The following is a 26755-nucleotide window of genomic DNA, read 5'->3' on the forward strand; positions in this document are numbered from 1 at the left end:
TCTAACAGTTCTGGTGTCTCATCTACTCAATCTTCTGGACACTGCTCCTCTGACTCTCGACGTCGACGCCCTCACTGCCAGTTGTGCAACAAACCGGGTCATGAAGCGATAGACTGTTGGCAAAGGTCCAATCAGCTTGACTATCCCTCCCGTCGACCGAATCCAAGAAATTTACAGACTCCTCAAGCTCATATGGCTCAGTATCAGAGTCCATCCACAGTTGTTGACCCATCATGGTATTTCGACTCCGGAGCCACAGATCATGTGGCTCCCGATTTTCAGAAAATAAATGTTTCCGAGGAACATCATGGAACAGACAAACTTCAAGTTGGGAATGGTACAAACTTACCTATCTCTCATATAGCATCTACTTCTATTCATAATCTCAAATTGCCAACTGTCTTGATTGTTCCTCACATTACCAAACGTCTTCTTAGTGTTTCTAAACTCACAAATGACAATAATATCTACATGGAATTCTGGCCTAAACATTGTGTTGTCAAGTCATTGCAGGGCCAAACACTTCTCATCGGGGATGTCAATGATGGCCTTTATTGTCTTCCTTCTTCGCTCAATAAAGCACCAAATAAATCAGCACCTACCATGGCTTTCACAGGAATTCGTACTTCTCTCCATGGCTGGCAAAAATGTTTAGCTCATCCACATGCTCCTCTCCTTAGAAGATTGCTTTCCTCCTTCCAGCTACCAATATCGTCCAATAGCTTTCCCAATGTTTGTGACTCATGTCAATTGGGGAAGAGTCATCGATTTTATTTACCTACTTCTCATGTAGCTTCTAGTCAACCGTTTGACTTAATTTATTCAGATGTTTGGGGCCTTTCCCCTTTCTTTTCAATGAATGGAAACATATATTTCTTATTGTTTGTTGATGATTGTACAAAATTTATCTGGATTTACTTTCTGTTCCATAAATCACAAGCCTTTTCTACCTTTATGCAATTTCACCAAATGATTAAAACACATTTTTCGACCAATATCAAAAGCATTCAAACCGAATGGGGAGGTGAATATCACCCCTTCTCCTCCTATCTAACCACACATGGAATCACTCATTGTATTTCTTGCCCATACACCCAAGAACAAAATGGGGTCATTGAGAGACGAAATCGTGTCATAGTTGAGAAAGGTCTCACACTTCTTGCTCATTCTTCTCTACCTAATCCCTTGTGGGAACATGCATTCAAGACTGCAACATACTTACACAACCGTACAATCACACCTATGCTTGCTTTTTCAATCTCCTTATCAAAAGTTGTACTTGAAAATTCCTGATTATGGGTTTCTCAAAACATTTGGCTGTCTATGTTTTCCGTTTCTCCGTCCTTATAACTCACATAAAATTGACTTTTGTTCAAAACCATGTGTGTTTATTGGGTACAGTGCGTGTCACAAAGGCTACTTGTGCTTCCACCAACCATCATCTCGTATCTATATAGCTCGACATGTAGTTTTTAACGAAGATGTCTTCCCTTACTCTATCTCTACTTCACCAAAGCCTAACACTACACCCACTCCTTCGTCTTCCCCAGTGCCTTCGTTCATTCTACAACAAGCTGCCACTTTACCCATCACAACACCACATTCCCCACTTCCTACACCCACACCTACACAAAATCTAAGCAACAACTCATCTTCATCCTCCTCTTTTTTTCTCGGTCCCGGTCCTCATTATCAAAACTCTACCATTAGCTCTCATGCTCGCCAACACCCATCTACTTCTTCTCATTATCGACCAACTGTGAACAATCAACACCACATGGTAACTCGAGCCCGCACAAATTCTCTCAAACCAAAAGATCTTTTCTCTTCTTTATCCTCCAGTCTCACCATTGAACCCTCGACCTTTAAACAAGCCGTTAAATCTCCTTGTTGGCAAGAGGCAATGAAAAATGAGTTTGATGCTCTTATGAGAAATAGGACCTGGTCACTGGTTCCATGTCCCACTAATGTGAATGTTTTAGGTTGCAAATGGATCTATCGGGTCAAAAGAAAGTCAGACGGCTCTATTGAGAGATACAAGGCCCGCTTAGTTGCACAAGGATACAGTCAAGAGGAGGGTATCGATTACTTTGAGACATTCAGTCCTGTAGTCAAACCCACAACAATTCGATTGGTGTTATCTATTGCAATCTCAAATCACTGGTGCATTCGCCAACTAGACATCAATAATGCATTTCTTAATGGTGATTTACTAGAAGATGTCTACATGAGGCAACCAAGAGGCTTTGAAGACTCCACCTATCCGTCTCATGTTTGTCGCTTGAATAAGGCGATTTATGGCCTTAAACAAGCACCACGAGCCTGGTTCAACAAGCTCAAAACTTATCTTATGCAACAAGGGTTTCGTGCTTGTCAATCGGATACATCATTATTTGTTCACACATCTAACAAAACCATCATTTATATTCTTGTATATGTTAATGATCTGATTATCACAGGTACAAATGTGAATATCATTCAAAACTTTATTCATCAACTACACAAGGTTTTTTCACTAAAAGATCTGGGGGAGTTACATTTTTTTTTGGGTATTCAAATTACTCGAAAATCCTCTCTTATGACTCTAAGTCAAGAAGGCTACATTAGAGATATTTTAACAAAAACACAAATGTCAGAGGCTGCATCTATTTCCACTCTAGCTGATACACAAATGAAGTTAACAATTGAGGGTGATCCGTTCTCTGATCCAAAACTCTACAGACAGGTGGTGGGTTCACTTCACTAAGCTACAATCACACGTCCTGACATTGTATTCGCTGTCAATCGAGTATGTCAATATATGCATTCTCCAACTGTTCAACATTGGCAAGCGGTTAAACGGATCATGCGATATCTCAATGGCACCCTCAATCATTGTCTGCACTTTTCGCCAACTAATGCCACTTCTTTACTTGCTTACTCCGATGCCGGCTGGATCTCAGACAAGGATGATAGCAGATCTCAATATGGGTTTGCAATTTTTCATGGCTGCAATCTTATAAGCTGGACATCAAGAAAACAGAAAGTTGTTGCTCGTTCAAGTACGGAGGCTGAGTACAGATCTCTTGCATATACACCAGCTAAATTAATTTGGATTAAACAACTGTTATATGATCTTGCTGTCCCCATAAAGGATCCTCCCTTGCTACTATAGACAATGTTGGTGCAATCTTCATGACAAAGAATCCTGTTATCCGCACTAGGTCCAAACACATTGCATTAGATTTCCATTTTATAAGAGAACAAGTTGACTCAAAAGATCTTCATGTCAGTGCTGTGTCTTCAATCGACCAATTAGCAGACATCTTAACTAAACCCCTCACCAAAGATCGCTTTCTGTTTCTCAAACACAAGCTTCAAATTCGTCCCGCCTTTGAGCTTGCCGAGGGGTAACAACAGTAACTTCTCCATAGTCAGCACGTGCTCAAGATCTGTTCTCATTTCTCTTATGCAACGTGTACAAGACCTGTTCACAGTCAAACATGCGTACCAAATAATTAGGACTTCAGTTGTATTTTACTGTATATTTAACTCTGTTGTAATCAATGTTGGGTGTGCAATACAGATTCAATTTATTTCTATAATACTTCACTTTTTAGGGTATAAAGAGAACCAAAGAGAGAAGGTAGAAGGTGGAGCATATTAGGTTGGATTTCATTGGAGACTGAAACGGTGAATAAGAAGAAGCAGACACGTATTTTATAGAATACGGTGAATAAGAAAAAGAAGACACGCATTTTACCACCGGGAAAAGAAAAAACAAAAAAAATAAAAAATAAAAATTGAAGTGGTCCAATAAGAATAAAGAATTGTTCAAGTGAACCTTTAAAATTAGTATCTATATATAATATATTAAATTGATACATCAATAAAAATAAATAAATCTGTTATATAAATTGAAAGAGAAAGTAAATGAAAATTTTGAAAGTAAAATGAAAATTTTGAATCTACATTATAAAGGGTAGACGTGTAGATAGCAATAGCCACAAAAACCCTGGTCCATAAACTACACTCTTCCCCATGAATAAAATATAGTATAAAATATATAGCGCCCATTGTCCTCTGAGCATCTAACCCATTACACTCTAATTCCGGCTACCCCCACACCACCGTCTCAGTTAAAACATTCACGAAGTGAAAGTAGTTGCAGGCGGTGCTCTCACGCCGACTGCGGCGTCGCCCGGTACCTTTCTCTCTTTACGTTGATCTTTTTATTTATCTGGGTTTATATATATTAATTTTTTTTGTATTGTATGATGATTTGATAGTTAAATCGATTATACGGCTGTCTCCAAAACGTCGCTTAAGCATTACAAGTTTCTCATGTTTTACAGAAAAGTGTTATAATACAACACATATTGACTAAAAATACATAGTTATATTGTGTAGTTTACCTTGTTACAAGATGGCCTTAGTATATAAGTCCTGAAATGTAACTTCCATATATAGCAATTACTCCCATTGATGACAGAGAGACTGGTTTCAAAACCCACCAACCGGTATTGTCGACCGTAGTTGGTTTTTCTCTCCCCGCCACTTGTCTATTTCTTAATTTTTCTTTAATTCAGTTTTTTAATATATTTATTTTATCAATAATTAAATGATATATTTTTAAAATAAATAAATAAAATATATTAAAATATATAGAAAACAATTATCTACAAAATATATCACTATTGATATATTTTCTTGATAATTTTTTATATAAAACGTTAGATTGGGTTTGATTGGATAAAATGTATAAAAATTTAAGGTTGGTTGGTTTTATAAGTGGAAGAGAGAGAAATTAATATTTTAATAGATAGTTGGGTTGGGTTTGATTGTGAATGAAGATAGCCTTACAAGTTGAGCGGTAAAACAAATATATTGTTTGTGATTTTAATTAAACGATTAATTAATTAGGGAGCTAGTTGATTAATATATAAATTATGAAGTATAATTGATTATCTTTTTGTTTAAATAAATAAGAGTAAATTACATGAGCACTCCCTTTGGTTTGGGGTAATTTTTGTATTTGATCCCTAAGTATTTTTTTTAACTTAGATGGTCCGTAGAATGTATTTTTGTTACGCGTTTGGTTCTAGACTAAATTACACTTCTTTATTTCCTTTTTAATATGTTTATTCTTTATTTATTAAAAAATATTTATTAAATAAGGTGGGTCCCACTCACCCCTCTCCTTCTCCTTGCCCTAAAACCTATACATCACAACCACAAGAAAACGTGCATGATTTTTGCTCCAATTATTTCTCTCTCGCTGGGAAAAGTTGCAGCTGACCCACCCCTTATATCCACCTTTACCTTCCTCTTTTTTCCTCATTCCCCTTGCTTCATCCTTCATCAAGTAGATGAACAAATGAGAGAAAATCAGCACCACCTATACACCATACTAAATCACCCCACCTTTACTATCGTAAAAATAATACCACATCAAATTAAGTAATCCATTCGAACCAAAATCCAAACAAGTAAGCCAAAACCAAAAATTCAAATAAGAAAGTAAATCCAGAATCAATCAATTAAAACAAAATCCTCAATATATTTATACCATAAATCAAACCCCATCAAACACATGACTCAAATCTAAATCTAAAATCGAGTCTTCAGTTGGTTTTTAAGCGTTGGGACCAACGTTCGAAGTGGAGGTACATGTCGTCGATGGATCAAGAGTGTGGTGGGTGAGCCCTTTCTCCGGATTGATCGACAATCATCAACATCTCAACTACCCTTATCGACCGAGCTCTCATACGATCCATACCTTATTCTCTTTTGTGACTTGTAGCCACCACAATCACCAACCACCACCATTTCTCTGAATCGTACGAAGAAGAGAGGAAGAAACCTTACATGGCCGTCGGTGGGGTGGGGTTGCTCGCCGGAAAGTAGCAGTCGTCACCGGAGAACTGATGTAAGGGTTTAGGAAATGTGAAAGCATAAATGAGAGGATGAGTGGGATAAAACGGGGATATGTTGGGGGAGAGGGTCTTTTTATTTGTTTATATTTTTTTAAATTTAAAATGATAAATAAATAATCAAAAATCAAAAAAAGTAATTTTTAAGGTTAAAGTAGTCATTTTACATTTGGTACGGACCAAATGCATAACAAGAATATATTATAGGGACCCTCTAAGTTAAAAAAAGACTTAGAGACAAAATGCATAAATTATCTCAAACCACATGGACTATTCGTGTAATTTACTCAATAAATAAATAAGAAACCAGGAATATTAGATCAACATCGTGTCCATTTATATAAGATAAAATATTCGATCTAGCTTTTTTTAAAGATAAATAAATTAGGGAAATCTCTAGACAAGTCCTGATAATTTACAAGACTTAACACAAAAATCCCAAACTAAAATTTGTTTACGAAAAAATCTCTAGACAAGTCCTGATAATTTACCACGAAAAAATCTCTAGGTAAATAATTCACCAGACTTAACAAAAAAGTCTCAAACTAAAACTTGTTTACCAAAAAACATGAATTACCGGTAAAAATGACAATTTGACTATTTTTTTTCATGGTTTATAGGTTTCATTATTGATCTGGTTCCATTAAAGTCTCATTGTTTTAACATAATTTACGAATAAGTCACAAACTAAAGTTAAGCGATAATTTGACCATTTTCTCCCTGTAACATATATTTATCGGTTTTTAATTGCTAACCTGGACACTTACTCATTAAATGAGCTGATGAGATGGTGTGTTGGGTTACATAATGTTATGTTTACCATAAAACTTGATATCTTGTTGTATTTTATATTTTTTTTGAATGTAAAATGCATCTAATGAAGATTTCATTAATTACATAAGCTGCAACAAGTTTGTCATTTTAAAGTTTATAAAAAAATTAAAATTATCTATCTAATCTTATGTAACCTAGCATATTTATCTCATCAACTCATTTCCCACTCTTTTTACCCTGGAAACACACATTTTACTAGTTTCATTGTCTTCATTGTTGACCTGGATACATAGTCATAAAGGAGCCGGTGAGATGGATATCAAGTTTAATGGTAAACATAACATTATATTACTCATCATATCCATCTTATCAGCCTATTTAATGAATATGCATCTATGATAGCAATGAAACTGGTAAAATGTAAGTTATATGGAGAAAATGACCAAACGACCACTTACTTTTGTTTTGAAACTTATTCGTAATTTATGATAAAATAATGATACTTTAATGGAACCAATTCAGTAATGAAACCGATAAACCGGGAAAAGAGGTCAAATCGTCATTGTTACCGGTAATTCATATTTTTTTTGTAAATTTTTTTTAGCTTAGTGCATTTTCGTAAGTTACGGTAACATATTAAGATTTTTCTGAAGATTTCCTAACAAATAAGAACCAGCCGAAAGTCACATAGTTTTTATTTGTTTAAATTGTTTGTAAAGAATAAGTAATTAGAATTAAGCTTTTAAAATATGTAAAATTATATAACACTAAAAAACCTCAAAAAACCATTCGAAATATACTTTTGATTATTAGATTTTTATTTACGTTAAACTATTACTGCCCGAGCAAAGCATCCTCTTTAATTCAAGTCTTTTTCTTTATAAAGAAAATAAAATAAAAGATAAAAGTTTCTAAAAGCTTTCAAAAAGCTTGTTGCCGCACATATCCGATATGTCTAAGAGCATCTTCAATCTAATTTTTTTTTATTACTAATTCTTATTTGATCAACCACTCGGTACCATTACAGCATCTGTAATGGTCAACTTTTCAGAGACTGAACTCTTATTTCACTAACTAGGCAAATATATGCGTTTTATGCAGAATATTATAATATAATTAATATATGTTATTAAAAATAATTATGCCAGTATCATTGACATTGAAATAACATTTTTTTACATTGTCATTACTTTAAATATGGAATAAGATAGATACATATTTAAACTAACTAATCTCAAGAGTGTTTATTATTGGATAGTATAAAATTTCATTAACTCTTAATTTATTTTATTATTTATTATTATGATAGTTAATCAATTCGTATAACAATCTTTTAGAATTGTATTATCTTAATGATATATATCCAAGCCTACTTTTGTTATCTAAGAATTAAATTATAGTTAGCTCTATCATTTTCTCCTCATAAAGTACATCATTAAATATTTCCTTTCATTCAGCTACATAAATAAAAATCTACAATCTATATAAAAAATATGTTCACTTTGAAAAAATATTTAATTACACGTTTACATAGAGACAAATGTGAGTAATGAAGTCATTTTACCTAGAGAATATCACACCACCGAATATACTTCATGTCATCTATGCATAATCGTTATGCAAGTAAGTCAGATTTTAGGTTATCGGTTTAATGTTTGTCACTTAACCGAACCGTATTAAATCTGTTAATTCTCTTTTTTGGTTACTCGGGTCCAGTTTTAAAAAATTCTATATCGTTACTCGAATAACACACTAAATCCAAATTGTTGCATTCGTCTTCTCGTACTTATGTAATCGCATCAACTTATTTAATATCATCTTGGTTATTATCTTTTGGCACCCATTAACTTGGTCAAGCTTTACACTCGCATACATGGAGTAATGTGAATATAGCATATATCATATATTAATATAGAGATATAATATATAATAAATTAATATAGAGATATAATATATAGAGTAAAGAGTATGTAAATACTTATTTGAGTGAAAATATTAAACCACTCAAGTCATGTGTTTTAATGAATTAATTAACATAATACTATAACTATTTTCAATTAAAAGTAATTATAGAAAAATAATCACATTTTAAACCTATAACGCATTTATTCAGGTGAAAAACAATTAAGCACACAGGCTTAATAAAAAATGCTCTAAGAATGAGCAATCTTGTATTCTACACAATTGGAAGAATTAATAACTAGAATCTTAATTATTATCTGAAAAAAAAAAAAAACTTTGTAGGTAGATGAAAATATGGTTGAGATGTATTACCATGCTAGATTTTGATTATAATGGAGATGTGAGAAACATCCCATGAAAACACACAAATAGAACACAAAAACTTCATCAAAAGTGAAAAAAAAGATTAATAATAAGAATAAAAAGACAACATGTATTAAATCAATAAAAAACCTTGTAACAAAAGAATCCAAAAATTTTAGAGGCAATATATCCATTGGTATTCTTTGCAAGGACATGAAATTATGTATACACATAGGTAAAGAGGTATTATAAAGAAACCTTAAGAGCACAATCGCCATGAAATACTACTAAATATATATAAGTTAACAAATGAACATGATTTAATCAATTTGTTTAAAAATACCATTAAGTATTTATAAATTACAAAATTTTGAATGGTTGTTATTAATTATGTGGAAAATGAATTTTTTTTGGAGGTTTCAAATGCATATGGTGCAAGAAAAAATGTCTCATTTATAAGTATACTAGGTGAATGCCCTCGCGTTGCATAGAAACACTTATATAGTTGAAATCCTTACAAATATATGTTTTTTTTTAAATATAACAATAAAGTTGTTAAATTTGATATAATAATTTGTATACTAAATTGATATAATATATATATTATTTTAAATTATATGATAATATATACATCTATTATAACTGAATAATCTCAACTATTTGAACGACTTCTACCCGCGAGTTACACATTTATATAAACTTATTTTTAACTATTGTTATTGTAAGTTATTTTAAGTTACTTATTTGAAAACTTTTAATGATTATAAAAATATATTTAGGAAGTATTTTAGTTAAATTGAGATTATAATTTAGTTTTTGCATTTAGCACTATAATCTATCACTTTTAACTATTCACAAAGATATTCATCGACTTTTTTTAAGTGAAAGTGAAATTTATATTTAAGTTGACACTGTAATGTTATATTTAAATTAACAATTTAAGCATTTTGTGTAAACTATTCAAAAGTTGTAGCTTTAAACTGATACTGGTTTACATACTACAACATATAAAATATAATAAATTAAGTATAATATACTAAAAGTTAAAGGCATAATTTTATAAGTAGAAGTAAATCTATTATTTTAATATTGAAATTTAGTTTATTTATTATTACATTTTAAGTTTGATATTTATTTAACCTTATTAACCAACTTATAATCATTATTAGAATGTCATTACAATTTATCACTTTTAACTATTTACAAAATATTCTTTAGATGGTTTAAGTTAAACTAAAATTTATATTTAAGTTGATCTTGCAATGTTATGTTTAAATTTATAATTTAAGTATTTTGTACAAATTGGTCAAAAGTTGTAGCTTTAAAATGATAATTGTTTACATCCAACAATATATTAAAACTAATAAATTAACAGTAATATGCTAAAAGTTAAAAAAACATAACTTAAATATATATTCTTTTAATATTGAAATTTAGTTTATATTTGATTACACTTTAGGTTTGATATTTATTTAATCTTATTAACCTATAATCATTATTAGAAAGAAAGTGAAAAGTAATGGGAGTTTCAAATAAATGTGGTGAAAGGAAAAGTGCATGGGAGTTTCAAATGAATGTGGTGAAAGAAAAATGCTTCATTTTATAAATATACTAGACGAATTCCCGCGCACTGCGCGACGCATGTTAAAACTATATTGTTTGAATACTGAAAAATATATGTTTATAACGATTTCGTCGTTGACATTAAGTTTAATATAATATTTTACACTATATATATATATATATATATATATATATATATATATATATATATATATATATATATATATATCAACTATTTTGAACAATAATATATATTGACATCAACCCACTTTCCTCATTAATAGAATTAAATATAATTATCTATTTGGTATTATTTTTAACAATTGTTATGATTGATTAATTTAAACTTTTATTAGTACAATTATTTTCTAATTTCATTAATGATGTTCACTTAAAAAACAACTTATTTGTAGCTAACGTTATGTAATTTATAATTTGATGTTATTATCATTTAAAATTATTGTTCATTAATTTTAAACCACTTGTTATTATTGATAAGTTAAAGAAGACTTTTAAGAAACACTTAATATTATTATTCAAATATAAAACATATACTAAATAATATAATATTGACAATTTGCATTGATAATATTACATATCCATGATTTTTATAATTTGATTTTATTATTTATAAACTATTGTTTGTTAATTTTAAAACCACTTATTATTATTAATAAGTGAAAGAAAACTTTTAAAAAACACTTATTACTATACTTAAAATGTTATTCATATAATAAAATATAAAGTGATAAGATAGACAATTTACATTTTAAAAGAGACTTAAATGGATAATATAGATAATATGACATATCCATGATTTTTAATCAATTATTATTTTGAAGCAACACAAACATACAAACATATATACAATATTTAATTAAATATTATCTATATCACATTCCATAACATATGATCGATAATATGAATGTAATCTAATTTACAATAAAATTTCAACCAAAACATATAATGATTGTCTTAAAAAAATACTTAAACCAAGAAAAAAAGAATTAATATATAACAAACTTACAAATTAAAAACTTTAACATAATAACATGACTCGAAAAATGGTCCAAAGCCCTCAAACCAACACAAAAACCTTTACACTTGTTTTCTTTGTGAACTTTGTATGTGATTTTTATTTGTGTGTCTACTCAAAGAGATTGACTTTTTATAGTAGACTATCCATTATCTGCCTATTAAACATATTATATAAGTTATAAAACCTTTGAATGGTTAATCATTATTAAGAGACTTTTGACTGATATTAATTCAAATAGGAGGTTTCAAATGAATATGCATTGAGTAAAAATGCCTAAAGGGAGTTTCAAATAAATGTGGTGAAAGAAAAAATATTTCCTCTATAAGTATATATAGATATAGATATAGATATAGTTATAGACATTTATTTAACAAAAACCACTTTTCATAAATCTCTTTGATGCTTAACCTTCCAAATTTATTTTAAAAATTAAGAAATTTATCCTCTATCTTTATTATATTTAATAAATAGTCCACTCATATAACTCATAATTTTTAAGTATATGTTATATTTTTAAAAAATAATATTAATTAATACAAATAATTATACATTTCATGTCTATTCTTATCCAGGGTCTAAAACTAAATGTTATTACATTTAACGGCCACATATACAAACTTGAAAGAAATCTAAGTAGTTGGACTTGCTAAATGTATGAAGTAAACTTTCCAAAAACTTCTACATTCTAATGGTAAAATACTATACAAAGACATATTTTAATAGTAATAAGCCGTAGAAGAGCTCCTCTATTAGACCAAAAATTTAGTGAATATCGATCCTGATCTTATTCCAAATTAAAATGGAAAAATAAAGTTCCGGAACAATTTTCCACTATTTTGGTGGGTATCAGTTCATCACCACCAATGTGGTGTTAAAGATACAAACATCACCCCGTTCACTATAACAACCTACACAAATGTATACATTTTCATTTAACAATTCAGAAAAGGCTCGAAAATCCATTATAAGAAGACTGGAAGCTCCAACCAAAGACAAATAATCAGCCCTAGCAAAATATTTGGCTAACCCACTTGTAGCTAATTTCCATGCCCTATTGACCGAATGTTTTCTCAGCTTTCGGGTAGCTTCTATAACTTACAGTGTAGTACTTTCTCAACACATAGGGTGAGCCCTTACTTAAGCACTTACGATAGATCGTCCTGAAGCACATTTACCTTATTCTCAAGCTCCCCCGATCGTTTCAAGGTTGTGGCTATCACTTGATCTAAGGTTACTCTATGTTTAAGAAAATACTCTTTCTCATCGATCAAGCTCACCAACAAACCTTGAAGATCACTTGTTGTTGAAAGGGACAAGGCTCTTAGGTACGACACTAGGCTAGGTTCTACCTCCAAGATAGGAAGGAGAACCTTCAACCCTTGATTTTCATCCACATACAAGCATTATGCCCCTCAGTCGACTTCATACAAGCTTCTAACACCTGCCGATCATGTCCGACTTCATCTATCATTTTCTTATTAGTTGTCTACATGGAGTGAGCCAACATGGTGACATTACTACCAAGGTTATGCTCCTACATCAAAACATCAATTTTTTTACGACTCTCAGCAAGCTCAGTGTAGAAAGAGGTTAACATCAATCAATCTCAAACGCCTAATTAATGTTCCTTATAATAACCAAGCGTTGTGCAATATGACTGCGGAGAACTGAAATCATCTAGCAATATGTCCGGTTAGCAAAATTATTATAAATAGAATTCAGAAGCCACTTCTCCATAAAGTGAATGGATGTGATCGGATCACTAATTTTATACCCATTATATATTGCCTCACATGGTCACTAGCAGACGACTAATCTACAACTATCTCTTCCTCATTCTCAAAAGCAAATGGTGTATCTGAAAATTAGGGCTCCACAACAAGCGATTGGGGCTCCACAACAAGTGACTGGGGAGACATGATAGAGGGAGCGTAACAATGCAACATACTTGAAAATCTACTCAACCATGCTATCCTAAATTAAAACACCGTAGACTTTTGGGATAATGTCCCTGTAGCACAATGAACTTTTGTGATTTGTCCGACTTGACCAATTATGTTTTTTTCTTGCTCATAAGGTCATCTAACTTTTACTTTACATGTCAATTTGGTCATTATCGTTAGTTTTTAACCATTCCTCCGTTAACTAGTTATCAAAATTACACGCATGGCCCCTATGGTTTAAATTTCTTTCGTAATTGGTTGTTATCAGCCATGTTTTAAATCACTCAACTAAAACTACTACAATCCTGAAACTCTAGGGACCAAAGTGTAATATTGTCATTATTCTCCCCATTAAATCTGGTTGAAACTCGAAGCATACCATTGGATTTCATAAGCACCAAACCAAATAAGAGGCAATTTTTTTTTTTGAGGTAGTAGTTTTAGGTGGGGATTGTGGTAGTTTTAGTATCTATCTTCGAACCTTTTCTTCCTTTCATCGATCCTTGCTGCCAAACCGTCCCCACCTAAAATATCGCAGCTTGCCTTGCCCCATAAAAGAGCTCCTTATGATTCTGCCTTCGTTCTCCCTCGCGAACAGTCAAAGACCGGAAATCCTTTGCCCCTCGCTCCCTTCTATGCTGTTCCTATAACCCCAATGCCCCAAAAGTCTCGCCTTGCTGCCACCACTTCTTGCCAAGCCGTGGCTCACACCTCATAGCCGGAAGAGACGAGGAAGGCTTCGCAGCTTTCCCCTTTCCTTGTCTTTGATCTCACCTAACCCTCTTCTTCGCACCCTACTGACGGAGAAGCAAGAGCGCAGCCCCGTTGCTCCTTTCACTTTGTTGCGTAGGCTCGTAAAACCCGGAGACGATCTCCCTCGTTGCTATCAATTGACCCATGACCTACGGGATTAGCCGCCTGCGAGCCTTTCTTTCCTTCCCCTCTCGAATCGCCAACCACCGTCGAAACCCCAAATCAGATTCTCCTTCGATTTCGTTTTTGCCTCAACGATTGCTTCATGTTCCTTCCGATCAACTTGCCACTGCTTGCGTTCATCCGTTGTATACCCGATCAAACAAAAGAAACGGGGTCTTAAAAGCCCTAATGTTACACTTTGGTCCCTAGAGTTTCTAGATTGTGGTAGTTTTAGTCGAGTGATTTAAAACATGGCTGATAACGACCAATTACAAAAGAAATTTAAACTATAGGGGCCATTCGTGTAATTTTGATAACTAGTTAACGGAGTAATGGTTAAAAACTAATGATAATGACCAAATTGACATGTAAAGTAAAAGTTAGATGACCTTATGAGCAAGAAAAAAACATAATTGGTCAAGTCGGACAAATCACAAAAGTTCATTGTGCTACAGTGACATTATCCCTAGACCTTTCACTTTCAGGCACTTAATGTCCCTATGATCTAGAATTGAATCAAGATCAATACATTCTAACTCCGAATTAAATTTCAGAATCACCCTTGTTAGACATATGGGGTAATAAAAGCACCTACAAATCTTGAGAATTATGTAATCACTTTCAGATTGAAGTATTTGAAGTATTTGGGTGGTACTCCTAATATTCAAATGGAAAAAAATCAGAATAACTGAACAAGAACATAGAATTGGATGTTATAAAATTCGTGTGTACCAGAAAGTGAAGAACCAAAATAGATTATAAACCTCCTTGTCTGAAAACTGTCACAAGACAGTTTACTTTGTCATAAAACTACCTAAACTGTCATAAAACAGTTTTCCTACGGTCAAAAAGTGTGACAAAACTAGGTTTTAATTAGAGTCTAGTTTTAATTAGAGTGCAGGTGGAGTCCTAAACCGGGTCAAATTTCAGGAATTCGGATTTCCGTTGCATTTCTGAGCCAACAGCTCGACCCCAACCAAGCTCGATCCCAGCTAGGGGCTCTGCCCTTAAGTGACAATCTACTTCGACTCTTGAATAAACTTAAATAGTGTGCACTCCGCACCTTCCTTATTTGTTTAATATTTATCAAGATTGATTTTAGTCAACAAGTCAACCCAATACACTTAAATACCATTTGTGAAACAATTCACCAACAGCCCTACTAGGCTTTCTATTAGCAATAGCGCCACTAGGCCCACTACGGACAAAACCATACTTGATCTTCACCATCTTTCACCAGACTCTCATTGGCTAAATGCTTCACATCAACAATAATCTCTCTATTTATAGAAATCAAACAAAAATATTTACATGCCAAAACAGTGCATACAACAAAAGAAAAGAAAAAAAAATCCATGCCTGGAGTGTTGAAGTAGTAAACCGACATCTTATCATGTCGCCACTTTTCCTCATACCTACTAATGGAGGCTTAATCTCTTCCATAAGTTCACTATCCACGTCAATGGAAATTCGTGCAACATCAACCATTTCTAGACAATAGGATCCACCTTTCTTTTATTTATTTATCTTTAGTGCTTCTGGAAGTCTCCGAAACATCAACAATTTTCGGAAATAACCAACAATAAACCCAAATGAATTGATATTTTCAGTTTTTAAGGGAATCAAGAAAATGCTTAGCAATCTCAAAACCACTAGGCTAGGAAAATATATACCGATCCCCGTTCACCTATACCTAATAAAATTGTCGAATCAAATGGACAATCGACACCACTATACGAGTACGACACAATATTTCGAATGACACTAATTTCCCATTCAAGTTGGATTTTTGGTGTGCAATGTGTATCTTGTAAAAATCAAAAAATCGATCACGAATAACTTTTAGGAACGAAAAGTCCAAATTCTTGGTATTTCAAATAGAGACCCACCTTCCCAACGGGAAGCCTGATTAATTGGAGTATCAAGATTATGTAACTTAATGCCATAACTCTCCCAAAAATTGAAATCAAGTGTTGTTGCCTCGATCTCCCTCATGTTCATGAATAACATCATTAACTCATCATTAGTCATTGTTAAGTTGAGCCAGAAGAAAATAGGAAACAAAAGAGGAAGTAGTAGCAAAAAGAAAATTGATAATGGTTATGAGAAAGGTTAGTGTTTCTCTTGTGATCGACAAGTCTTGGAGCATCCATCTCAAGCGAGAAGACCCCAACTCTCAATCCATCCTATCTCAAACCCATACCTCCATGACTTGGTTACATCACTACTTTTGCCAAACATGTCCACACAAATAATAAAAGGTACAACTTATAGTTACAACAACTTACAACTTATAGCTAACAACAGCTTCCCGTTTCCAGTTACCTGCCGATTAATTTTTTTCACAACATACATATAATGTGACTATAAATATGGTCAATTAGGCCAATTTACCACCATCGTCCACCCTCACACTTCCACCCTTAACCAATTTACCACCATCCTCCCAAAATCGAACTTTTTATGACATTTATACCTTCAATACATAACTAACATGTCAATAACTTTTTGTTTTTTTAGTTTAAGTAACAATGGATAACGAAATTCAAAGGAAGCTACTTAGACATGGCGAGGAGGAAACCGAAGGCGACTTAAAAAAAAGGGTATGGATTGAATCCAAGAAGATATGGAGGGTTGCATTGCCGAGTATGATATCAAGGGTTTGTGCATTCGGAACTCTTGTTATAACTCAATCATTCATCGGCCATATAAGCAACGTCGATCTTGCTGGCTACGCGCTTGTCCAAACCCTAAGTGTCCGGTTTATCAATGGAATACTTGTAAGTCAACATTCTTCTAGCTCGTCGTCGTTTATGGCGCCAACAAAAAAAAAACGCTAATTTGCATTGACTTTGTTATTTATATCACTTAACAGTTGGGAATGTCAAGTGCAACTGAAACGCTTTGTGGCCAAGCATTCGGAGCGGGGCAACACCATATGATGGCAATTTACTTGCAACGATCTTGGATCATCGACTTAATTACTTTGACAATTTTGCTCCCAGTTTTCATCTTCGGGACACAATTATACAGACTCCTCGGTGAAGATGAAGCCATAGCCGTGAGCGGTGGGTACATATCTCTATGGTTCATCCCGTTCATCTACAACTTCGTGTTTACGTTGACAATACAAATGTTTCTACAAGCACAATTAAAGAATATAGTAATCGCATGGCTTTCCATCTTCAGACTCGCAATCCACGTCCCTTTGTCGTGGCTTCTGGTGTTTAAGCTAAGCTTTGGAGTTCCAGGCGCGATGGTTGCATTGTTAGTATCGTCCTGGTTTCTTGTGGCTGCTGAATTTATCTACATTTTTGGAGGTTGGTGTCCTTATTCGTGGAAAGGGTTCACAGTTGCTGCGTTTAATGACTTGTATCCTGTTGTGAAGCTCTCGTTATCTTCTGGTGTTATGGTGTGGTAAGTATCGCCCTATATAAGTTGTTTTTATAGAATTGGTTGAATTGCTTACGTACCACCATGCATACATGGATTCATGACCCTATCCTAGGTGGCATTTTCACAAATATTATTAAAATTTTCGTTTATAACCTTTGCTTTTATATTAGATATATACATTAACCCTTTGTTCTTTTTTATTTAATAAAGCTACATCAATAGAATTGCATATTATATTTAATACGTTACACCCCATATTTAATACATTACACCCCATTAAATATAGTTAATTAATAGGCTCAAAATTACATATGTTTAGACAAAAAAAATGGGCTCATTTAAGAAAAAACACGACCTATTATAGAAAAATTACAAAAAAAACCGTATACTAATTTGGTATGTATTAAAAGCCTCCCATTTTCGGAACGATTAATAGCGTTCATGTACAGATATTTTTCATAAAGATATCTATTACATATATAATAGTGAATAACTCAAATATAACCATACAAATATACTCCATTATTCATACTTTTAAATATAAATATGATTTTTTATCGGGGAAAATAGGGGTTATTCAGAAGAACTAAATATAAAATCATGATTCAATGTTTAGAAAATCAATCTCCTAACTTAACCCACTAGGACATTTTGTTCATCAAGTAAAAAAGAAACCACCATAGATAACTTAACCACTTAAATCTTTTATTCATTAAGTCCATTAAGTCAAAATGAAACACCACCTTAAATGCTCCCTTTCTTCTTCTTTCTTGTACAGCTTGGAGCTATGGTACAATGCTGTGCTAGTCTTACTTGCAGGATACATGCCAAATGCAGAAGTTGCCATTTCTGCCTTCTCGATATGGTATGTAACTTATACTTTATAAATTATCTTTAACAGACAACAGATTGAATTTAGTTTATTAAACTTTGCAGCTTGAACATTAATGCATGGGAGTTTATGATAAGCATGGGATTCTTAGGCGCTGCATGGTATGCAACCAATCAATTAATTTCCTTATTCTGTTAAAAGAATTATTAACACACTCACTTTTATCTTTGTTTTATATGTGCGGATAATAACCTTCATCGAATTCGGTGTTTTTCAGTGTGCGGATTGCAAATGAACTTGGAAGAGGAAATGCTAAAGCTGCAAAGTTCTCTATTAAAGTGTTGTTGGGAACTTCCATTGCGATAGGAACATTCTTTTTTGTTCTTTTCTTGGTGTTTCGCAAAAAACTCGCTTACTTCTTTACAGATGATGAAAGAGTTGCAGATACTGTTGAGGATCTTTCTTTATTACTTTCGCTTTCCGTATTGGTGAACAGTATTTATCCAGTTCTTTCAGGTAATTCTACCCTTCTATTTTTTATCCATACACAACATTTTATACTTAATAAAGTTGTACAATACAACAACTTAAAGCACAAATTGTTGTGTATGGAAAAATTTGTTACGTACGAATCAACTACCATTCTAATTAATCTACTTTTCAATTTATATTTCAAAGTTGGGAAGTTTATATATTTTCGGAAATATATATAATGGTGGACCTTTCTTTAATTTAAGATCTTCAAAGATTTAAACCTGTGAAATTAAAACCCCAATATGTTTTCTTTTCTTCTTGGGTAAATTACATGAATGATCCCTGTGGTTTTGGGTAACTTGCATTTTTGGTGCGTAGCTATTTTTTGTTTTCAATCCGACCGTCTTTATGATTTGGTTTTGTTACGAATTTAGTCCCTACCAAACCTAAATTGACTATATTACCCTTATGCATTTATATTTTTTGTTAATCTATTGTTTTTTATTATTTAAAAATTTAACAAAAAGAATGGAAAAGTGGCTTTGTCCTTCACGTTCACTTCCTATATATCTCCTTCGTTGTAATCCTATAGATAGATTTCAGCATATGTAACCATGTTCCCATCCAGGGTTTAGTGAAACTAAATTAAATTGTGAACTTTTAATTATGCTAAACAATATAGTATGTTAGGCAATTTATCAAGATTCAAAGCCATAAAATCTTACTGGTATTTTTAATTTATTTCCCAATTAGGACCTTTCTTTTAAGGGAAGTATATGATGTTAATGTTCATCATGAGAGTTTGTATATTGATTTGAGCCTGTAAAATCCTGTTGTCATTAGGTATGGCAATTGGAGCTGGAATGCAGGGTATTGTAGCAATTGTCAACCTTGTTTGCTTTTATGTGATTGGCATACCAATGGGAGCTTTGCTCGGATATTTGACAAATCTCCAAGTAAAGGTATATTATGATCCATTTGATCATCACAAAACATACCAACACTACATTAGCGTTTTCTTTTGTCTTTTTTTGAAAAATATTGAGAATTGTTATATCGCTCCTATCTCGATAGGGTATATGGATTGGAATGATTGGTGGCATTGTAACTCAAACGCTTGTGCTTTTGTATTTGGCATGGAGAATAGACTGGGATGATCAGGTAAACTTGGGGAAAATAGAAGGAATTTTTAACATTTATATATTTTTTGGCCTTTGACATTGATATTTGTAACCTTTCAAATTTTAGAAACTCGTACTTCTTGTTTTGCAGGTTAAGAAAGCTGGGGAACGGCTCAACAGGTTCTATGTGAGATCTTCAGACAACACAGAGCAGGTTTCTGACTGATCAGGATAGATCAAAAGATTTTTGTAAGTAGTATTTTCTAGGTCCATATTATATGTATGGTAGTTTAAGTTGTTAGAATTCTTATGATTGCTTAGACAAGGGCTTAGGCCATTTTTAGTTACTCAAACTCTTATGGGTGTTCTAATTTGATCATTATACTTTGTTTAAGCTATCATTGGTGATTTAACATTTTATTTTTGTTAATTTTTACCACTCTAACCGGTGTGTATAATATCCAACCACGTTGCCAGAGTTACAATTAGTCATTGAACTTTTCTTGGTGTTTTATTTTAGTCATTATATTTTATTTAAGCTACCATTGGTTTCTGAACTTGTTTATTTCTTTTTTCATTTTAGTTACTCTATACTTTTATTATCAATTATCAAAATAAAATAAAAAAGCTACTACCTTTTTCTTTTTCTCCACACCTAAACCTATTATATCAATTATTTCAGAGTAAATTATATGAATAATCCATGTGATTTAGGGTAACTTGCACAATTAGTCCTTAAATTGTTTAACTCAAGCGTTCTTAATGCTCTTTAAATAAACTATTTTACTTTTATCCACCCAATCGATCTTGTCGCCAGAAGAAACACACCTAATCATCATGGAAAAATTAGTTTCACTTTGGGTGACCCTATGAGAAGTCTTCATATCCGGTGGACCTAAACGGAGAATATCTTCATAAATGTGAATCAATTGAAAACGCGAAGAAGTCTAGGTTTTCTTCCAAGAGCTCAAATCAGGGGCCTCTATCTTCCTTCAACGTCAAAGGGATATCTTTTTTTATGAAGCAATTGAAAACACGAACAAGCTACACCAAAAAGAATATGGGTAAGAGGTTTGATGACTTTATGTTATCTACATAAATACGTTACATCTTTCCCCCACTATCAAAGAAAAATAGCTCTTGGTTGTAGAAATTATGAGAGAAAGTAAATATTAATATGACAACCATGTCAAGTAGTAAACGCATAATTATTGTGAACTACACATTACAACCATGTCAAGTAGCTAGTAAACACATAATTATTGTGAACTATAGATATTAATCCAAATCATGAAATTCATAAAAACGTTCAACCACATATCCAAAAGATCTAATCTAACAAATTACCTAATAAATCAAAACTCAATGAAAATCTTCATAGGTTAGACAAGGATTCATTAAAACAGAGTCCAAAAAATAGAAGAAAAGAAATCATAATTGTTTTCATATGGAAATAGGGGAATCGTTGTCTAATGTTGGTTATCATAGAAACTTACCATATGTTAGATCAGATCTGGGTAGGGGTGAGCGAGGTGCGGTTCGGTGCGGTTATTAGCCAAAACCTCACCACTAACCGTAAATGCGGTTAATCCATTTTCAAAACCGCATGATGCGGTTATTTTGCGGTGCGGTTTTGTTTTTTTTTTTGTTGCGGTTATTAACCGCATGGATTTGATGCGGTTATTTTGTGTGGTTTTTAACCACAGTTTAGAGCTCAAATAGTTTTAAAAGTTTAAACATATTACTTGTAATAATAATAAAAACCATAAGGTATAAGACAATTAACTATTTAACTTAAACCACAAACAACTAATATCTTAAAAACATCAAATCAATAGTAATTAACAATAAATATCTTGAAATTATCTAATTTCATCATTTTTTCAAAGTTAAACATAAGAAAAAACCAACACTTTTGTCTTTTAGTATTTTATCGGTCTTGCATTCATGAAACTTATCTTATTTTTAATATTTAATAAACTAATAATTGATAAAAAAAATTGTATATAATATATGCGGTGCGATGCGGTTTTTTGGCGGTTTTTGGAAACTAATAACCGCACCGCACCGCAAATTTGCGGTTTTTGAAAAACAGAAAACTTCACCATCGGTTTTTATTGCGGTTGCGGTTTATGCGGTTTTTGTGGTTAATTTTAATTGCGGTGCGGTTTTTGCTCACCTCTAGATCTGGGTACTTCCATTTCTGACTTTTCTTTTGAAGCCGGAAGAAGATGAAGATGTTGATAAAGAAATCCATTCCTTATTCACCTCTCTACTCTAATGGAAGCAGCCTCGGTAAAAGCCAACTTGGTTGAGGAATCTTCCATCAAAGATATTGTTTATGAAAAGACTGTATATATTGTCTCAATTTTAACCCTAGCTTACCTGAACAAATTATGCATCTTCATATTGCTTTAGTTTTTTCATCCAAATAATTAATCGCATGAACATGAATGATAATATTAGATGCTAGTATTCAATTTATTTGCAATTTTTTTTAACTAAATTAACGTGGATTAAATTTGAATTAAAAAAATTACAGCAGTGAATGAAAGTCAAAATTGAATAGTATAGAAAATTCAAAATTCCAATTCGTGAAGCACAAATAATTTCAGTACAATGGAATATTGATAAAATCCATCATTTCCATTGCAATTCATAAGACAACCATCCTTGTTCTTCCCCTGCTTTGAAACTGAAAATAATGTACTTCACTAATTACAAAAATTCCACCAAAAAAATGAGAGTTTATGCATAAAATTTTAATCTAGAGTAGTTGGTTATGAGTCAATCTAAAGCTTCTTCTATACAAACAAATAAAAAATCTCAGGAACGTCTCAAAACCAAGGAACAAAAGTGTGAAAATAAAGAAAAAAAGGAACTTGTAAAAGCTTAGGATTGGCGGTGATTGTACATCGGAGCTAATTCAATTTATCAACAAAATTTGATTGAATAGGGTATCTAATGCTAATTGAGAGGGAATCATACATGGAATTGAATGGGAGCACAAATGTCTTTTCCATCCAGATGGAGCTCTATTTAGGCTCTATGGTATGGGCAACATGTGAAGGTGTTTTTGGCATGCATGCGAAGGTGTTTTTGGCATGCCAGTAACGACATTACAACGGGTGAACACCGCCTCTGACCGCGGTTTTAGGCATTATATTGCGACGCGTTGTGATCGTAACAAAGGGATATGGGAGAGTATTTAACGTTGGCTGCATTTTACTGTTTTAAAACAGTAATGTTCAATTAAAAAAAATTACCTATATAAATACATAAAAACAACACCTTAATTTTTACCACTTTCATTTCTTTCATATAAACATTCAATAATTCAAGACGAAAAATCGATCTGTTTGATCTATTCCACCCGTTTAAGGATGATAACGACGCCACTGATATCTTTGTGACTATGTGTCGGTATTCTACGGACGTGCTACTATAACTAGATCCAGTTCCATTACTCATATGATGTGAAACGTTAAAGATAGATCGTTAAGAAGGGCATAGACGTTTGGTTAACAATTATTTTGCAGATATTTGTGTTTAACAACCTAGCGATTTCAAAAGAAAGTTTCGATAGCGAAAAATGTTTTTGAAAGAATAGCCAACACATTGGAGAGTAGGTAAGCGAGTTATTGTTGAAAGCATTAGGTATGAATTTTTCCAAATAAGATATGATGCTAGAGGTAAGCGATGTTTAACTGGGTTGCAGAGATATTGCGACAATTAAACTTATGGCTATGGAAGAGTCACCTGAGGCCATTGATGATTATATGAGAATGTCTAAGAAAACTTCACGAGAAAGTTTGTATAGATTGTCAAGAGGTGTTGTCGAAACCTTCGGTGAAAAATACTTGCGCGAACCTTCATTCAATGATATAACAACTAGATGCGGCTATGAACAAAGATATTATTTTTTGGGTATGCTTAAAAGCATTAATTGCACAAAGTGGACATGGATAAATTGTCTCGTGGCGTGGAAAGGCCAATACACAAGTGGTCATCATGGAGTATCTTCGTTGGCATTAGAGGTTATTGCTTCCCAAGAATTATGGATTTGACATGCTTTTTTCGGGGTTGTGGATTTCAAAAACGGCGTAAATGTTATTGATCAGTCACCAGTATTTGAGGTTCTTTTGTCAGGAAAGACACCATCTGCTCATTTCATAGTAAATGTACGTGAGTATAAGTTTATTACCTTCCGTATCGAATATATCACATATTCCACATTTGTGAAGGCGTTTCGACACCCAACAGACCCAAGAGACAATTTTTCAAGAGAAGACAAAAAGGAGCACGTAAGCACGTTGAATATTCTTTTAGAGTTCTAAAATCGAAATGGAACATAGTTGTACATGAAACACAAGAATATGAGTTAGAGACTCTACGAGATATTACGTATGCATGTATCATAATATATAACATGGTGATTAAAGATAAAGGAAAAAAATATTGTAGAGTATTCGGCTACATAACCTAGACACGAACAATTTCAACCAGGGACAACAGGATATCTATATAGAGTCATTGATACTCAAGACGAACGAAAACCAAGTAACTTCGACAAGACTTGACAGATTATATACACGATGGTAACGAAGATGAAGAATAGTGAATTTACTGGACAAAATGTATTGTTTTTTTCTTTTAATTTTTCCGTTCAATGTTAATTTTTTTTTGTGTAATGCCAATTTTAGTTTCTAAATGTTATTTTTAATTAAGAATTTAATTAAATAGCATGTCTTATTACTTTATAATTCTTTTTATAAATATTATAATATAAATAAAAAAAACAAATTGGAAAAAATATAAAATAAATAAATTGAAAAAAAGAAAGAGAAAACAAAAAAGAATAAAAAAAAAAATCGTCACATGGAAAATAGAGGATGTTATAATAGGCTATAACATGTTTCCCATTTCCTCCGATTGATGTTATAACAACATGCTGACATGGCATGTAATGTAACAAAGTTTAGGTGGGATAACATGTTGCCTACACCCACCAGCCTTATATGCTTAGAGTTATGAGAGATTAAGAACTAGGAGAGGTGGGGAATTTTGATGATGGAGTCGTGGGGGAGATGAAGATGGACTCATGTGTGCACCAGAACATAAAAAACGTTGTAATGAATGACAGAGGTAAAGGTTGAGACACATGAGAGGAACCATTGCAATTGAGTTTAAAGAATGTGGGGAAGAGAGAACACCGACTAGGGAAGGAACGTGAGAGGTGGGGAGAAGTTGAAGATGAAGTCGTGTATTGGAGGGAAGTTGTCGGTTCTGAGAGAAGAACTTATCTAATAACTGTAAAATAAGAAGTTTATGTGGCTCAGATTAAAAATTGGGAAAATTCGGCGGATAAGATTATGGCGACAATTTTGCACTCGCCATCGTCAGATAGTATTAATAATTTAATGTTCTCAGACGATCTTTAGCATATATATATATATATATATATATATATATATATATATATATATATATATATATATATATATATATATATATATATATATATATATATATATATATGCTAAAAATCATTTGAGAACATTAAATTATTAATACTATTTGGCGATGGCCAGTGCAAAATTGTCGTGTATATATATATATATATATATATATATATATATATATATATATATACATATATATATATATATATATATATATATATATATATATATATATATATATATATATATATATAGAGAGAGAGAGAGAAGAGGGTTCAATTAAGAAAGAAAAGGTTAAGATTGAGCGAATGAATTTGGGCCATTTATTTTGAATCTGCAGCTTAATCGCTTCACTGTACAAAGACAAAAACAAAGATAACATTCATATATGAATATGTATATTCATATATGAATAAGTATATGTCTATTTACAAGTGATTATTCTTATATGAATATGGTGGTTGGTGGTGAATATGGTTAGCGATGGCAGGTAGTGTTGGATAAGGTGTCTAAGTCCATAACTTATTTGGTACATACTTGACCCGACCCGGCATGGTCCATTTGGGTTGCACTTCACCCGAACTATTTATGGATAATTTTATGAGAGTTATATACATATGTTTATTAATATATTATAAGTTATAATATATTAATATGAAATCATGTTATTTAATTAGTCTTAGTCTTAAATTAATTATGAATTAATTTAGAGATTAAAAGGAAGACTAATTAGATTGTGGGCTATTGGTTTTATATGGTGTGGGCTAACACTCATTTGTTAATGGGTTAGGCTAGTATGGAAGTCCATGGATGATCCATGGAGCTTTTAACCCATGGATCCTTGGAAAAGGAAAGGTCATGGTTTATTAGGGTTTCACCCTAATCATGTACACTATATAAGCATGCTTATGTTGCATGAAATAGCCACTAGGGTGACTAGAGTGACTAGTGTGACTAGTGTATCTAGTATGTGTGTTAGTGTGTGGCCGACTTTATAAGTGTGTATACACTCTCTCAAAGTTTTCCAAGAGTTTGTGGTGATTTGTGATTCCATTTGAT

General features: G+C 32.5%; 1 protein-coding gene across 1 annotated transcript; it reads left to right on the top strand.

The window, feature by feature from the left end:
- The first annotated feature begins 4028 nt into the window (after nucleotides 1–4028).
- On the top strand, nucleotides 4029–20662 carry LOC111921396 (protein DETOXIFICATION 24). Its single transcript, XM_023916971.3, has 9 exons — nucleotides 4029–4183; nucleotides 16932–17191; nucleotides 17287–17828; nucleotides 18586–18672; nucleotides 18744–18800; nucleotides 18917–19155; nucleotides 19957–20075; nucleotides 20188–20274; nucleotides 20386–20662. The coding sequence occupies exons 2-9, from the start codon at nucleotides 16943–16945 to the stop codon at nucleotides 20458–20460; spliced, it is 1455 nt and encodes a 484-aa protein (XP_023772739.1). The 5' UTR covers nucleotides 4029–4183; nucleotides 16932–16942; the 3' UTR covers nucleotides 20461–20662.
- Nucleotides 20663–26755: the final 6093 nt, after the last annotated feature.

The sequence above is a fragment of the Lactuca sativa genome, chromosome 1, assembly GCF_002870075.4.
Source record: "Lactuca sativa cultivar Salinas chromosome 1, Lsat_Salinas_v11, whole genome shotgun sequence".
Lineage (NCBI taxonomy): Eukaryota > Viridiplantae > Streptophyta > Magnoliopsida > Asterales > Asteraceae > Lactuca > Lactuca sativa.